General features: G+C 32.7%; 1 protein-coding gene and 1 non-coding gene across 2 annotated transcripts; one reads left to right on the top strand and one right to left on the bottom strand.

Moving 5' to 3' along the window:
- Positions 1-4,107: 4,107 nt before the first annotated feature.
- Positions 4,108-4,214, top strand: LOC141688554 (small nucleolar RNA R71). The gene has a single exon (XR_012561989.1). It is a non-coding gene; the product is annotated as a small nucleolar RNA R71 (small nucleolar RNA).
- Positions 4,215-15,286: 11,072 nt separating this feature from the next.
- LOC141686241 (uncharacterized) lies at positions 15,287-16,527 on the bottom strand. Its single transcript, XM_074491288.1, has 3 exons — positions 16,249-16,527; positions 15,856-15,940; positions 15,287-15,624 (listed from the first exon to the last, which is right to left on the bottom strand). The coding sequence occupies exons 1-3, from the start codon at positions 16,525-16,527 to the stop codon at positions 15,287-15,289; spliced, it is 702 nt and encodes a 233-aa protein (XP_074347389.1).
- Between the last annotated feature and the right edge of the window lie 263 nt (positions 16,528-16,790).

Below are 16,790 nucleotides of genomic sequence, written 5' to 3' on the forward strand. Positions count from 1 at the left end.
CCATAGCAATGCGATGATTCACATTATACCTTTGCATTATAGCAGTGAACTTGCGATTGCAAAAATGCGACCCTTCATCACTGATTATGACTCTTGGAGTTCCAAACCTTGTGAATATCTGCTTGTGAAGAAAATTAAGCACCACTTTCGTATCGTTCGTTGGCAACGCCTTAACTTTCACCCATTTTGACACATAATCAACCGCCAACAAGATGTACTGATTATTACAAGATGAGACAAATGGCCCCATGAAGTCAATTCCCCAAACATCAAAGACCTCAACCTCGAGAAGCACATTAAGAGGCATCTCATCCCTCTTAGACATATTACCCACAAGTTGACATCGATCACATTTCAAAATGAACCGGTGAACATCTTTAGACAAGGTTGGCCAAAAGAACCCTGCTTGAAGAATACGAGCTGCTGTCTTTTCTGTATCATAATATCCTCCATAAGCCGTTGAGTGGCAATCTTGCAAGATTCCCCCCGTTTCGCTGTAAGGAATACATCTCCTGATGATTTGGTCAGCTCCTTGTCGAAAAAGAAACGGCTCATCCCACATATACCACTTCACTTCATGTAGAAACTTCTTCCTTTGAGCATGTGATAAGTCGAGAGGCATGATATTTACTCTCAAGGTAGTTCACAATATCTGCAAACCACGGTTCTTCTTCTTGCACTCCAAAGAACTGCTCGTCGGGAAAAGACTCATTTATCAATATCTTATCCAATGAAGTAGCATGATGGTTCTCTAAACGCGAGAGATGATCGACGACTTGATTTTCAGTCCCCTTTCTGTCCTTGATCTCTAGTTCAAATTATTGAAGCAAAAGAACATATCTAATCAATCTAGGTTTTGAGTCTTTCTTTGAGACGAGATAACGAATTACATTGTGATCAGTGAAAACTGTCACTTTAGTCCCAAGTAGATAAGATCGAAATTTCTCAAAATCATAGACAATAGCCAAAAGTTCTTTCTCCGTAGTAGTATAATTCAGTTGAGCACCATTTAGGGTCTTTCTAGCATAGTAGACCACATAAAATATGTTATTTTTCCTCTGCCCAAGAACTGCTCCAACTGCATAGTCACTTGCTTGCATCGTACATCATCTCAAAAGGTTCATTCCAAGCATGTGCAGTTATGACAGATGCCATGATTAAACTCTTCTTCAATGTCTCAAACGCTGGAAGGCACTCGTCATCAAACTTGAAAGAGACATCTTTCTCTAGTAAACTACACAATGGCTTCAAAATCTTAGAAAAGTCCTTGATGAAAATGCCTATAAAAACCCGCATGCCCAAGAAAACTGCAAATTCCCTTAAGAGAAATAGGTGGAGGAAGATTCTCAATGACCCCCACCTTGGATTTATCCACCTCAAGACCCTTACTAGAAACCTTGTTCCCAAGAATAGTGTCCTGTCACACCATAAAGTGACATTTCTCCCAATTGAGAACCAAATTGGTCTCAACACACCTCTTGAGAACGTGTCCAAAATTTTGCAAACATTTATCAAAAAATCGCCAAATACAGAGAAGTCGTCCATGAACACCTTCACATTCTGGCCAATCATATCAGAAAAGATGGCCATCATACATCTCTGAAATGTGGCTGTTGCACCACATAGACCAAAAGAAACTCGTCTGAAGGCGAAAGTACCAAATGGACAAGTGAAGGTAGTCTTCTCCTGATCTTCAGGAGCGATACAAATCTGATTGTAACCTGAATAGCCATCCAGAAGACAGTAGTACTCATGACCAGCCAATCTGTCAAGCATCTGATCAATGAAGGGCAAAGGGAAATGATCCTTCCTAGTGGCCTTGTTCAGCTTCTTTTAGTCCATACAAACTCTCCACCCCGTGACTGTTCATGTAGGAATAAGCTCATTCTTCTCATTTTCTACCATAGTAATTGTACTTTTTTTTGGCACACATTGAACTGGGCTCACCCATTAACTGTCAGAAATAGGATAGATGATCCCTGCATCTAGCCACAAAAGAATTTCCTTCTTCACCACTCCCTTCATGATTGGATTAAGTCTTTTTTGCTGCTCGACCGTAGGCTTGCTATCTTCCTCTAGCAGAATTTTATGCATGCAGTAAGAATGGCTGATTCCCTTGATATCTGCTATAGTCCAACCAATTGCCGATTTGAACTCTCTCAGAATCCTCAGAAGCTTTTCCTCGTCACTACCAGAAAGGTCAGATGCAATAATCACAGGCAGAGCAGATGCATCACCTAAAAAATCATACCTCAAATGCTCAGGTAAAGGCTTAAGCTCGAGAGTGGGAGCTTCCCTAATAGATGGCTTGAGGCGTTTAAGAGCTTTGTTCAATTCCTCCATTCCAAGAGATTCAAAAGGCATATCAATCTTTCTCTTCCAGGGAGAAACATTCAAATATTGCAACTGTTCTTCACCTTCGTCATCTTCACTATCTGAATTCCACAATAAGGCCTTTTCTAAGGCATCAGACCTCAGCAATTGATCATGTTCCGAAGTCACTGCAGAATCAACCAACTCTACCTTTAAGCACTTCTCATTTTCCTTAGGAAATTTCATAGCATTGAACATATTAAAAGTTACATCCTGATCCAGCACTCGCATTGTAAGCTCACCCTTCTACACATCTATCAAGGTTCGGCTAGTCACCAAGAAAGGTCTTCCCAAGATTATGGGAATCTTCTTATCCTCCTCAAAATCAAGAATTACGAAATCAGCAGGGAAGATGAGTTTATCAACCTTGACCAAGACATCCTCCACGATACCTCGCGGATATGTAATAGAACGGTCGGCCAACTGTAAAGTCATATAAGTCGGTTTTGGATCAGGTAAGTCCAACTGCTTGAAGATTGACAAAGGCATCAGATTGATGCTAGCTCCCAAGTCACATAAGCATCTATCAAAAGATACATTTCCAATAGTACACGGAATAGTGAAGCTTTCCGGATCTTTAAGCTTCGAAGGCAACTTCTGTTGTAGTACAACACTGCATTCCTCTGTGAGAGCGACAATCTCTAAATCATCTAGCTTCACTTTCTGAGAGAGAATACCTTTCATAAACCTTGCGTAACTAGGCATCTGCTCAAGAGTCTCAGCGAAAGGTATGTTGATATGAAGTTTTTTGATCACCTCCAGAAACTTCTCAAATTGCTTGTCCAGCTTTTTCTTCTGCAGCCGCTTAGGAAAAGGTGGTGGAGGATAAATCTGTTTCTCCCTTGTATTACCCTCAGGAGGAGTGTGCTCAATAGTAGTCTTCCTTGGTTCCACTTCTACTTCCTGCTGCTCTACTTCTTTCTCAGCCCCAGCTTCTTCAGTCAACACTTGAGTTTGTTCGGGATTCGCCACCTTTCCAGACCTCAAAGTGATTGCCTTTACCTGTTCCTTAGGTTCCCTCTTTCCCGGCACTCCAGTGTCACTAGGTAATGTACTAGGCTGATGATTTAGCAAGACATTGACAATTTGACCAATTTGATTTTCCAAGGTCTTGATAGAAACAACTTGACTCTTGCACATAAGCTTCAACTCCTCTAATTCAGATTTTTCATTAGCTTGTTGTAGCTGAAGTTGCTGTTTTGGTGCATATTACGGTTGCTGAAAACCAGGGGGTTGTACTACTTAGATGGATACTGCTGATAAGGCTGTTGAACCGCATTCTGAGCATTGCTCCAATTGAAATTAGGATGATTGCGGTTGTTGGGATGATGAGTGTCTGGCACAGGTTGCTGCGAACGCTGAAAGTTGCTCACGAACGGAGCTGATTCACTAGAAATTGCACACTGATCAGTCTCATGGGCACCAACACAAAGCTCATAGACACTAGCGATTTGATTAACTCTAAAATTAGTCAGAGTGTCCACCTTCATCGTTAAAGCCTTAAGTTGGGCAGCTATAGCAGTTACTGCATCCAACTCCATAATTCCGGCTACTTTCCCCCGAGTCAGTCTCTGAGAAGGATTCTGATATTCATTAGCAGCCACCAGTTCGATCAATTCATAGGCTTCATCGTAGCTCTTAGCCCACAAGGCTCCTCCTGATGCTGCGTCGAGCATGTGTCTAGAAGTAGCACCCAATCCATTGTAGAAACATTTTATAATCATCCAATCAGGTATGCCATGGTGTGGGCACTTCCTTAGCATCTTCTTATATCGTTCCCAAGCCCCACACAGAGATTCTCCAGTTTGTTGAGCAAACTTAGTAAGAGCATTCCTGATTGCAGTCGTCTTCACTATAGGGAAGAATTTAGTTAGAAACTTTTGAGCAAGATCTTCTCAAGTGGTGATACACCCTGCTGGTAGAGAATGTAACCAGCACTTAGATTTATCCCTCAGAGAGAATGGGAAGAGTTGCAGCTTGATAGCATCTTCAGTTACATCATTGAACTTGAAAGTGTCACAGATCTCGATGAAATCCCTGATGTGCATGTTGAGGTCTTCAGTAGGAGAACCCCCAAACTGAACTGAGTTGTGTATCATCTAAATCATGCTTGACTTGATCTCAAAAGTGTTAGCCCTGATGGATGGTCTGATGATGCTTGACTGAATGTCATTGATCTTAGGCTGAAAATAGACCATCAAAGCCTTGGGATTTTCTGCTTGATCTCCCATCACTACTAAAACTGGTTCCTCGACTTTCTCTTCTTCTTCTTCTTCTAACTTCTTTTCTTCTTCAAAAACTTCCCTTCGAACCACCACAACTTTTTCCTCGGCTTTATCCAGAGTTCTCTTACGAGACCGTGAACGCTTATGCATACACCCTCGCTAGAGTACCTAAAAGAAGACAAGGAAATAAATAAGTAACAATGTCCGAGTCAATGAACTTTAATGACCACTAATGACAAACACACAAACAAAAAAATTAACACTGCAGTCCCCCGCAGCGGCGTCAAAAACTTGTTAGTCGCTAAACACGCGCTAAAATTACACGCAAGTATACGCGTTCGCAAGTAGTATAAAATATAAATCAGATTCGTTCCCACAGGGACTGGTTTAGGTTAACTTTATAATTTATGCACTGAAGCAACAATGTATGGTTATTATTCAATGCTAAGACGAATAGCAAATTGAGGTTGTTTATAACTAAGAATTAAACTAACAATTATAACTAAGAGAATAAGAATGATTGAATTAATATATATAAGAAACATGGGATTCTAACTTAATTAAATACTTCATTCAATAGCCTTTCCGCTCTTAACCTTAACATGTAATAGTGATGACACTAATCAGACAACACGACACTGATAAACGCCAACTTTCGTTGCACAAATATCATACTGCCAGACATCCACAAAAGAGATAGAAACTGAATAGACACCAATTATATTGAGACCCTATATGTCTATAAAATTTGACAACATAACGGTTTAAGCACAAGTTATCTATCTTGATTACATAGGGCAAGTAAGATGGTTAAAATTACCCACGAATCATGCATAAAAAATACATGAACCTATGCTAGCATGGCAAGTTCTAAACCCTTAAATTCACTTTCTCTTCATTAAGAATTAACACACTATCTTATAAGTTCGTGACGCTCATAAGACGAATAAGCACAACCAATACTAGATTATCATACAATCACCACACACTAAGGCATCAAAATAAATCAACTAAAGAAATCCATAAATAAATCCTCTAGAAACCCACGATAACGATTAACCCATAATCGGACTCATCAATAACGTGGGTTCCGATGAAAGCACGGTATACTAAATGTAGTCTTTATAAAAAATAATAAAACAAAGTTAACACAAGAGTAAGGTTCACAAATAAGAAAACTAGCATCCAAGTTACAACTTAGAACAAAGATTCACAAGTAAAAATAAGATCTTCTTCGTCTTCGTTGAATCGTGCTAACACGATCTTCTTACAGCTCTCCTTGTGATATGTTCTGAAAAAGGACCTAAAGTTATGATTATATAGCAGCCCTGATCAACAGAGAAGTCCAGAAAATCAATCTTCTATTCAAAACATGATTCTTGAAACCCGACCTGGTGCGTCCGCGCGCTTGATCAGCGCGGGCGCGCTGGCTCTCTGTATTTGGGCGCGACCGCGCCCTTGATCAGCGTGGGCGGGCTGGGCTTCTGCCAAAAATCATCTTTCTTTTTTTTCTTGCAGATTTGAACCGGTCTTCGCGAGCTTTATTCCTTGGACACCATCCTGACACCATATTAGCACCAAAATAATGCTAATTTACCTGATTACCTGGATATTGCCTGAAAATGCAAAAATACTAGAAAACACATTAAAACACCAATAACTTGAGTACACATACACCAATTCAAAGTTTTACGGAGCGTAATAAAGTATCATAAATGCCACTCAACAGTGATAACTAATATATTTTCAGAAATTTTTAGTGTTAACCCGATTTTTCACATAAAGTGATATATTTGATTAAATATTCATTTTTATATACTTAATGTATATATAAAGCAGTTTTTAATACTAATTTATGACATAATTGGTCTTTGTGATCTTCGCATTTAGAAAGATGTTCATCCAAGAAATAATATTGTTAAAATATATAAGTAATTTTTTACGTACAACCATTAATGGTATATAAATTTAGTAAATATTTTATATATAATTAAAAGAAACTGTATTATTTTTATATTGGGGTGTATAAAATAAATATTAATTATTTTAAAGTTGAAAACATATAGAGTTTCAAGTGATAAGTTTTAAAAGAACCACGTTCCCAAGATTAAAGGTGTTTTTGGTAGGGTTTGATTCGAGTTATTTGTCAAACCGGAACTAAAGAGTATATTTGCTATTTTGAAAATTCAAATCAACCCAAAACTCATAATCCGCCAAAACCAAACCAACTTAGTTCGATTTTAGTCAATCCGACTTAGCGAATTTTGGCGACTTAAAATGTTGAATTATTACTAACTTGAAAAATAAAGAAATATTCCACTATTTACACTATACTTATTAAAATAGACATAATTAGTAAGATAATTATTAATTACTGCAAGCAAAGTAAATCACCTTATATTAATAGCAAATGATTAATATTTAGTAATATGTCGATCAATTTAGTTGAAACAAATAAGAGTTGAATGCAAAAAAATATATAAAAGTCATAGCCATTATTTTTAAAGAAAATTATTACAAAATCGATCGACATATAAGTTGATGATTATTCAATAAGATTTAATGAAAATTTAGTTTATAAATACTGGATAAATTTGCTTTACAATATCTTTACTATTATATTAAAGATGAAATAATAAAATTTTTGCTGGCAGTCGGTCTGCTCACCTTTAATTATAATAATATTTAAAATAAAATATTCTCATAAATAGATTAATTTTCACAACATAAATATACAAGCTTTTACTCAAATGAGAATTTCTTGTTGTGCAAGACATGCCTTGACATAACAAAACTAAGTCACATCGACAATCATAAGATTTAGTTGACTTATAATTTTATATAATCTGTAATGATGTTTCTTGAGTCTGTAAAATGGTTTGAATATACTAGACTGGAGTATTTTTCAGTCAATAGCCAATAAGCTAGGCATAAATCTCTGGAAGAAGATCAAGTCTCATAATGAAGATAAACAGCTTGGTGAAGAAGTCAAATATCAAGAAGTCACATATCAAGTTACATCGAGAAGTATATCGAGAAGTTAATTTGGCATGTAGAGAAGTCACCTCACTTGTAGATGAGTCACTTCACCCTGTAGAGAAGTCACTTTACTTGTAGAGAAGTGGAGATGTCGATAAATCAGTTTAGCATGTAAAGAAGTGGAGAAATCCACAAGTCAAAATACATATAGAGAAATGCAGATATCGACAAGTCAAAATACATATAAAGAAGTGGAGATATCGACAAGTCAAAACTCCTGTAGGGAAGAGGAGATATCGATAAGTCAAAATACATGTAGGAAATTGAAAATATCGACAAACCATTTATATATGTAGAGAAATGGAGATCTTGACAAGCGATTTGACTTCTCGATACGAACATTTCTATACACTTTGAAGATCTCGATAAAAGTTACAAATTACAGAATGCATCAACTATGAAGATTCAAGATTATCTGTCGACAAATCATTTTATCATTAAAATAGAAAGTGTACAAATGCAGTTTGAAGAGTGCAAGATCAAAAGCCAAGATAAACTCGACAAAGGAGGGTCACAGATCTAGAAGATTGTATGCAAATTTGCTGCACTTATAATATAAATAGACAAAAGGACTTTAAAAAATGTATTAGTCTATTTTAGTGCAATTTCTGTAAACTGTGCATGTTGATCTATAAAACATGTCACGGATCCTTAGTTCAGAAGTAACAAAACATATCTAGAATTTCTTGTATTTTCTAAAGAAGTAGCTGTATTTTGAAATATTCAAGAATACCGATTTGTAGCACAACTAATTTGATTTTTAATATAAAGATCAAGTAAGTTTTGATAATTATTTTCAGTGTCTTCTGTAGTCAATTAATTATCACCGTGAATTTCATATAGCCATGTGAGTTTCAAAACTTAAACATAAAACTTGATTTTCTTGAAAGTAATTTATAAATTCTAAAAGAAAAATCAAGAACACACATTCACCCCCTCTGTGTGCATTTCATACCTAATACTTCTTAAATGAGAACTGTGAAAATCAATGATTTTCATAATTAAAATTGGTGATTTTACAAAAAATTTAACTTTAATAATAACCGGTTCTCACGGTTCTCATTTTAAGAAATTCTTACTGCAACGCGACCCTAAATATACCTAAATATATAAATACAAATAGAATTATAATCTGTCTAATGATATCAGATTTAAATATAATAATATATGCTATCCATCCGGGCTAAACAAAATTATATTATTGATCCAATCTTATATAAAAAATAAAAGTAAACTAAACATAATTACTTAGATTTTCTAATTCTGGATTAAATAAAATAATAAATACTAATAATCCAACTAAAAAATATATAACATCCGGGCTAAAACAAAAACAAATTGAAAAGTAATTTATTTGTCAATATAGTGTCATCAGGCTAAAGCAAAATACTATATATTATTCATTCGGTCTGAAAAAATAATATTCAACCAGAATATAATGAAACTAAATATAATTACCTAGATCTGGTTAATATAACGGGTATGAAACTAAATTAAAATAATATACAGTATTGATTTGCACTAAAATAAAAATTAAAAATCAAACTAAAGTTAATTATAATACTATTGATCCTGGTTATAATAAAATTAAAGTCTACCTAATTGGGTCCGCAAGGATTGACTCAGTTGATTAAAGAGGGGATAACTATTCTCTTGGTCACAGTTTCGAAGTTTCGAATTTCACAGGAAGGGAACTTATGATTATGGCTCCTGAGCCAAAACTTGTCGCTTAAATACGATTTACCTTGGTTCAGGTGGTTTATTGCATGAGGGCCGTGGGGTTTACAATGTGCGCACTCGAAGGGTAGCGAATTCGGATTCCCTACGATAAAAAAAAGTCTACCTAGTTGGTTGTTAAATTTAATGTAGACTTATAATGAGTGTAATAACGGGATCCCCGTGTAATGTTTGGGTTTTATATAATTGATTTTTTTTTCATTTTCTATAGTATCCACAATATTTATTAAAACAAAACTAAAATAATCTGTTAATCAGGATAATAACGCTATGATAAAACAAAAAATATTTACTATTCATCTGGTTTAACAAAATTATACAACTGATTCAGGATAAAACAAAATTAAAATATGAAAATAATTAGACCAGTTAAACTTAATAATATGTATTTTTATTCGGACTAACTTAATTTTTTTTAATCATTTATCCAGGCTTATACAAATTAAACTAAAATAAATTCAAATATAATTAGTTGAATTTGGTGAGTATAATGGGTATTAGTTTAATACAAAGTAATATATACAATTGATCTAGATTAAAACAAGACTAGAATTAAACTAAAATAATATGTATACTATTGATCAGAGCTAAAATTTACCTTTGAATTAAAACATAGATATTTTTTGTAAACACCCTATAATTATCAATAAAATTATATATTCAATCATTAATATTTTCTTAAATACTACTTATTTAAAAAATATCATTAACTTATATACGTGTATGTATATTTTTTATTATTATCGAATTATATATATATATTAAATTTTAAATAAATAAGTTTTATATCTTAAACATTTCACTTCAAATTAAATTTAAAAAAATATATTTATTAAAAGTAATTCATGCATACTACGGGTTTTGAGCTAATATAATTATAAATATAAAATCGATATATATATATATATATATATATATATATATATATAGAGAGAGAGAGAGAGAGTTGCGTTTGGATTGAAAGTAGTTTGGTTTAAAGTCGAACCGAACAACTCGCGAATTTTTAAAATAACTTAATCGGAACCGAAAATCACATATCGATTTCGATTTGAATCAATTTAATATGAAATCGATTTATGCGGGTTATATAATTTAATTCAAATAATATTACCCCTAATATCACTTTATCGTATACTGATTTTATACCGATTTTGAACTAACATAATTTGCTAAAAAATGTATACTTTTACAACTTGTACTTTCAGGTCTGGAATATATTTCGAAAAAAAGCTATTCCTCCGTTAATTTTCATAAAAGTTAACTCTTATTATAACTAATAATTAATATCAAATGATGCTTATAGTTCTTGAAACTAGGGTTTGCTAATAAGACAACGCTAACAAAAAGATATTAAAAGAAATGGAGATATCACAATCACAAGTACTTGTATATGCTGCATTAACTAAGACCGTGTAATTAAACTTGCTGGCTCTTGATATTACAATCTACTAAGCTGGACTTCTCTGATTCTAGTAATGGCTTTATCTGTCTAGGGTTTACGTACCTGTCACTAGCTACCGAGTCACTATATACCTGCCTGTTTAGTATAATATACATATAGAAGACATGCATTCAAAAAAGTCCATTTCACTAAATACAGAATATATTATTAGGGATACTATCATAGTACTTATATATGAAGTATATATTTTAAATTTTTAATTATATTCCTCCAAACTGCACATTTACATGAGCATCCATGCACCATGATATATACCTTTGTATTTGTCAATATTGTAAAAATGAAAGTAGTGTGAGAGGTGAACTAGCTAGGATCAGAGTATATATGGAATGAGTTCCAGAGGACTGCAGTATGTCATTTTAAATCATGCACTTGGTATTATTGATCAAGTTAATGTATCCCTTTGCTTCTTGACAGAATTCTACATTCTGTCTATTATTTTAGGCAGGCTTAGTGTTCAAAATTTATGTCCTTTGCATAAAAAGCAGTCGCTAATCATTCTACTCAACACTTATTTAATTCATGTACAGAATTCAGGAAACAAAATCGCATCAATATGTATATATATATGTCTTCTGGAAAAATATATGCATGGACCCGCGCAATCCTATTTCTTCATTAATTTGAGTTACGGTCTGCACTCTGCAGAAAATTAAGGAAAAACATGGATTTCGTTTCGAAGAAATCACAATGATCAGTTTAACATAATCTAATTTAATTTTATCAACAGTTAATATATCTGATACTGCTGTTTAACGTTTAGCAAGCTGAGAATGTAGCTGGATTGGTAATTAAAAGTAATTAAATCAGGTACTACCCCCTATTAATTAGTCTGTAATTAAACTAATAAATAATTGGTTTTTGATGTTCAGTAATGTGCATGAAATTAACACGAATGGAATAAACATATAAAAAGAAGAAAAAGTCAAAAACAAAGTGACATAATTTAGAATCGATCGTGTGTAGACAGGAAACAAAAATAAATTAAAGCTCCAGTCAAGAAGATGATTGGAAAGACCTGATTTATTAATATTACTCTCTCATATAATATGCTTTCATTATCACCAAGACAACGTCTTCGCTTTGTTTTTATCGACCAAACAATCGATAATTCTGATGCTGCAACATTAACATGTATATAAAAAGTAGCTAGAGTATTATTACTATATCCGTTACATTCACATTGGTTTTTTTTCAATTACATTAATAGCGGTAAACACTCAATTTTGGGCTGTAAAACTCCCGATCTGTTTCCCCTTTTGAAATGGGGAACCTGGGAACTTTTACTGTTAAAACGGTGATAAATTGAGTTTTAAAAAGTTATGATTAAAAATTTATTGATCAGATGAATAAAGCATATTTAATGTGTTAATTATTGTATATTGTAGGTGGTACTATATAATAACTTTAATAATACTCTTTATATATGTTAATTGTTTTGGTAGGATTTGAACTAAGATCTTGTAATTAGATTAATTTTAAAATTAAATATAATAGTTCATTTTTAACTTGATCCGCAAGATTTAATGGTTGTAGCCAAAAGAAATAAAAAAAAAGAATTAACCAACTGTAAATTATAAACATGACAATTTTTTTTTTTATAAATTATACTCATTTTTGGTTATCAATATTTTACCGTAAGGAAAATAAATATAAAAAGCAAACCGAGATTTAAGATGAACCAAGTGGAGCAAAGCCGAACAGTTATTCACATGAAGTAGCTAGAAACCTTAAAAGATAAAATCAACACAAAAGACGGTAGTAGCTCAACCCATTTGAATATATTAAAACATGCATGACTCGATCTGATGATTCTCTAAAGGATGATATTTATATATATATATATCATACTTATAGAGTACATTTATTTATAATGTTATGTAATATAAGAAGACTAAAACATTATCTCTGGAGAAAGTATACTTTTGCAACTATTTTAATTGCAAAATAAATAAATTAAGCTCAAAAAATGTAAATTGGTCAATTTGGTTTTATCCTAGCTTTTTATAATAGTTTAATACTTAAAACATAAATTGTTTCTCTTTGAATAAGTAGTGTTTTTAGTCAGGCTAGTTGTGTCTTATCTCTTATATAAGAATTGTCAGATTTTTGATTATTTCATGCAATTTCTATAAAGACGTTGGCTTCAGATAAAGAGTTTATACTTTTTTCTTTTTCTTGGTTTATATAGGAAAAAAGGTGAAGACTGATAATTTGCAGTGCTCTTGCTGCCCATTTCGGATTTCTGACTTCTTGGAACTGAATTCGTCTTCATTAATATTCAATCATAGTGATGATGATCTTTTGATATCTATATATACACTAAAAAGGCCAGAGTTAGAGCATATATATGTATTGAATATTTGCCTCAACGTAGATCTCAAAAATTTCCAATTTATATGACATATATAACAAAAGTAATACTCCCTCCCTCCCATATTACATGTCCCCTGCAAACAAATTGTTTACTCCTCTTTTTTAGGTTACATGAGTCATGAGTAATACTCCCTCCCTCCCATATTACATGTCCCTTTTAAAAAAATTACTAAAAATGTTACTCCCTCTGTTTTTATATATTTGTCGTTTGACTTTTCTGCACATATCTCAAGGTGCTTTGACCGGATAGTAAAAATAATTATTTTTAAAATTTTATTTTTTTGAATAAAAATATATAACTTATACTAAAATTTACAAAAAGATTTTTTTAAAATAATTATTTTAACTACACGGTTAAATCACTTTAAACTACGTGCACAAAAGTCAAACGACAAATATATAAAAACAGAGGGAGTACTTGGATAAGACTTTCCACCAAATACCCATATTTAATGCATTGAAAAATGAGAATTTAGCTAAGTTTTAATAAGTCAAAGCTTGAGAATAATAAGACTCTGTTTGGACTGTTAAAAATTGCTGTGCTGTTAGAAAAAGTGCTGCTGGAAAAAGTGCTGTTGTAAAAATCAAATGACTGTTTGATAATTTTTTTGATACATATATATTTTGATGCAAAAAATTAAAAATAATAATGCTTTTGGTAAGATTTGATGGTGAAATTCACGCAACAGTTGAAAAACAGCTTTTTCTAAAAGTATGGGGGACTTGTTTTCTATAACAGCAGCTTTTAGGCCAAAAGCACTTTTCCGAAAAACAACTTTTAAATTTTACCGAACAGTTTTTTTAACTGTTTTTCAGCGAAAAGCTGTTGTTGCTGTCTGAAACAGCAATATCAAAAACACTCTAAATATAAGATAGTTTTGGAAAATTACCCTTAAATTTGTATTGAAATAAGAGATGGACAAGTAATTTGGGACAATTTTTTTTCCAAAAGGAACATTTATATTGGGACGGAGGGAGTACCGTCCAATTACTTCATCTGTTTCATTTTATCTGTCGCTTAACTTTTCTGTTTTTTGTAAATAAAAATTTAAGTTATATTTTTTTTTTTTTTTTAATTATTCAGTGAAAACACTTAAAAATGACTATTAAATAAAACATAGGAGTATTTTATCAATTACTGGTTTTTTGACTACTTTGCATTCAACAAGCTAGGTGCACTTTTCAAGTCGCATTTGTTATTAGCCCTGTTTCTTGTGGTGCTTGTTTCAGACACACGTGAAATATTTTGGATTAGTTTTGGTCATATTTCGTCGTGTGCTCAGGCATAACTCCTTGAAACATTCTGGGCTTTGTACAAGCCTAAAACTGGCCCCATATCTGTTGGATGAAGCAAACCAAAAGCCCAATAAGGAAGCAAAAGGTAACCAAATTATTAATAACACGATTCAGGGCTTTGTAAAAGACTTGCCTCGATCAGTTTTGTAACCCTCTTCTTCCGTAGTTTATTCTTTATTTAAAAAACTTAAAATTTGGGAAATGTTATTTTAGAACGATTTTTTTATTAACAGAGCAAAAATATGTGAAATTATCAAATTATCTTTATCTTAATTTTTTTCGAAAGCTTTTTATTATGAAGGGGACAATTTTTATTTTTCCACTCTTTCTTTCCATTGTAAATAAAAAATTGCTTTACAAATAATGTTCCCCTAATTTTTTGGGATATTAAAATGTTGAAAATGTAGTTATGTCGTAGGGTTCATTTGTTAAATCTGAACGATATTTTTTGAACGACAAAAAAATCTGGATGATCTGGACGAAGAGGTAATAAGAAAATCTGAATGAATTATGGTATTTGTTAAAAATTTTTCTAGAAATTATCCAGATGATGATAATTTTCTATTTTAACTTGCTATTTTTGATAATAATAATAATAGAAAAGAATGTCTATTTCATTAATAAATTTTATTACAAAACATAATCAATGGAGAATTATAAAATTATTAAAAATGCTTCACAAATTCGAAGCAATATGATCCCGAAGATCGTTCATATATTGAGTGGCTTGAGATCCCCATTGTGTATCATTTATTGGTCCTTCCAAGTCTTCGTCATTTTATTCTCCATCACTGGTTTGATCGCACCAATCAAACAATTCATCTTCTAATTTCTTTTTTCTTATAAAATTGTGAACAACAATACAAGAAATCACAATATCTAATTGCGTAGACAATGAATACGGAGCCATCCGTTTTAAGATTGGAAATCTTGCTTTTAGCACACCATAAGCACGCTCGATAACATTTCTTAATTTTGCGTGGGCATGATTAAATTTTTCCTCCTTAGTTAAGGCACGTTGACGATTAAAATCTGCTAACCAATATCTTGTGTTACGGTACGGGATTAAATAACCGCGAGTGTTTGTGTATGCTGCATCACAAAGATAATATTTATCTGCAATACAAAGTTATAAAAATTATTCTTTATTTTACCTTATTAAAGTATTCTCGTTTAAAAATAGTAAGAGATACATACTTGGTGGAGGAACCGGAAATACGGAATCAGGATCAAGGGCGACCTCTGTCAATATTCTTTAATCATGTGCTACTCCCTCCCATCCAGCCCAGACAAATATGAATATCATATTAAAATCACATATCCCTAAAACATTTTAGTAACACTCGCCCCTTCCTCGTCCTCTATATCGAGCTTGTTGGCCAACTGGAATAACAGCATGAACAAGTGTACCATCAAGTGCACCAACTGCTCCCTGTAGCACAACAAATAAAACATGTGAAAGTATATTAAAGAATGTTAATATTACATCGATATGTTAATTACTAAGAAAATTAGACCATGCAAACCAATAAAAATGTCATTACTTACAGGAGATATTTTTAGCAGCTCTCTTTGTTTCCTTGAAACATTTGAATTTTGATTGGAAGATGTAGGAACTATCATTTATTTTGCAAACTCCATCATCCCGTCCAAGACCTCATGAAAATATTTGTGTATTATTTGTGTAGAATGTTGAAACCTACGTTTCACATTTATAAAACGATTATTATGGCTTATAACATGTAAAAATATAGCCATTTTCTCTTCAACTGTTGAATATCGACTATCTTCCAGCCAACCACGTTGTTTAAAGTGTTTACAAAGTTGAATATATGCAACACGAGAAAGACGCATCATTTCTTGACATTGAGTGTTAGAACCTTCCAACAACTCTAATGTAAAAGCAAATCCGGGCAACGCTGAATTATTATCTCTTATTCTTGGCACATTTCTTGGACGAAGTTTTCTCAGATAACAATACATAATCATCAAGCATAGTAACTGATCCTGAATTTCCATTATCACCCTGTAAAGTACTTTCAAATTATAAATAGATAGAAAAAAACTAATTAAAAATCATAACAACTAAAAAAACATTTGTTAAAACCACTAAATATGCATTATAATTGAAAAAAATGAAATTTGAAACCAAACCAATTTCTAAGTTCAACAAAAATAAAGAAATACCAAGTCCTAAGCCAAATCAAATACGAAACAGAAAAATCTAGACAATGAATATAACTAGATGAAAAACTAAATATCAAATGCTAATTTAGTTGACA

This window comes from Apium graveolens, chromosome 9 (genome assembly GCF_009905375.1).
Source record: "Apium graveolens cultivar Ventura chromosome 9, ASM990537v1, whole genome shotgun sequence".
Classification (NCBI taxonomy): domain Eukaryota; kingdom Viridiplantae; phylum Streptophyta; class Magnoliopsida; order Apiales; family Apiaceae; genus Apium; species Apium graveolens.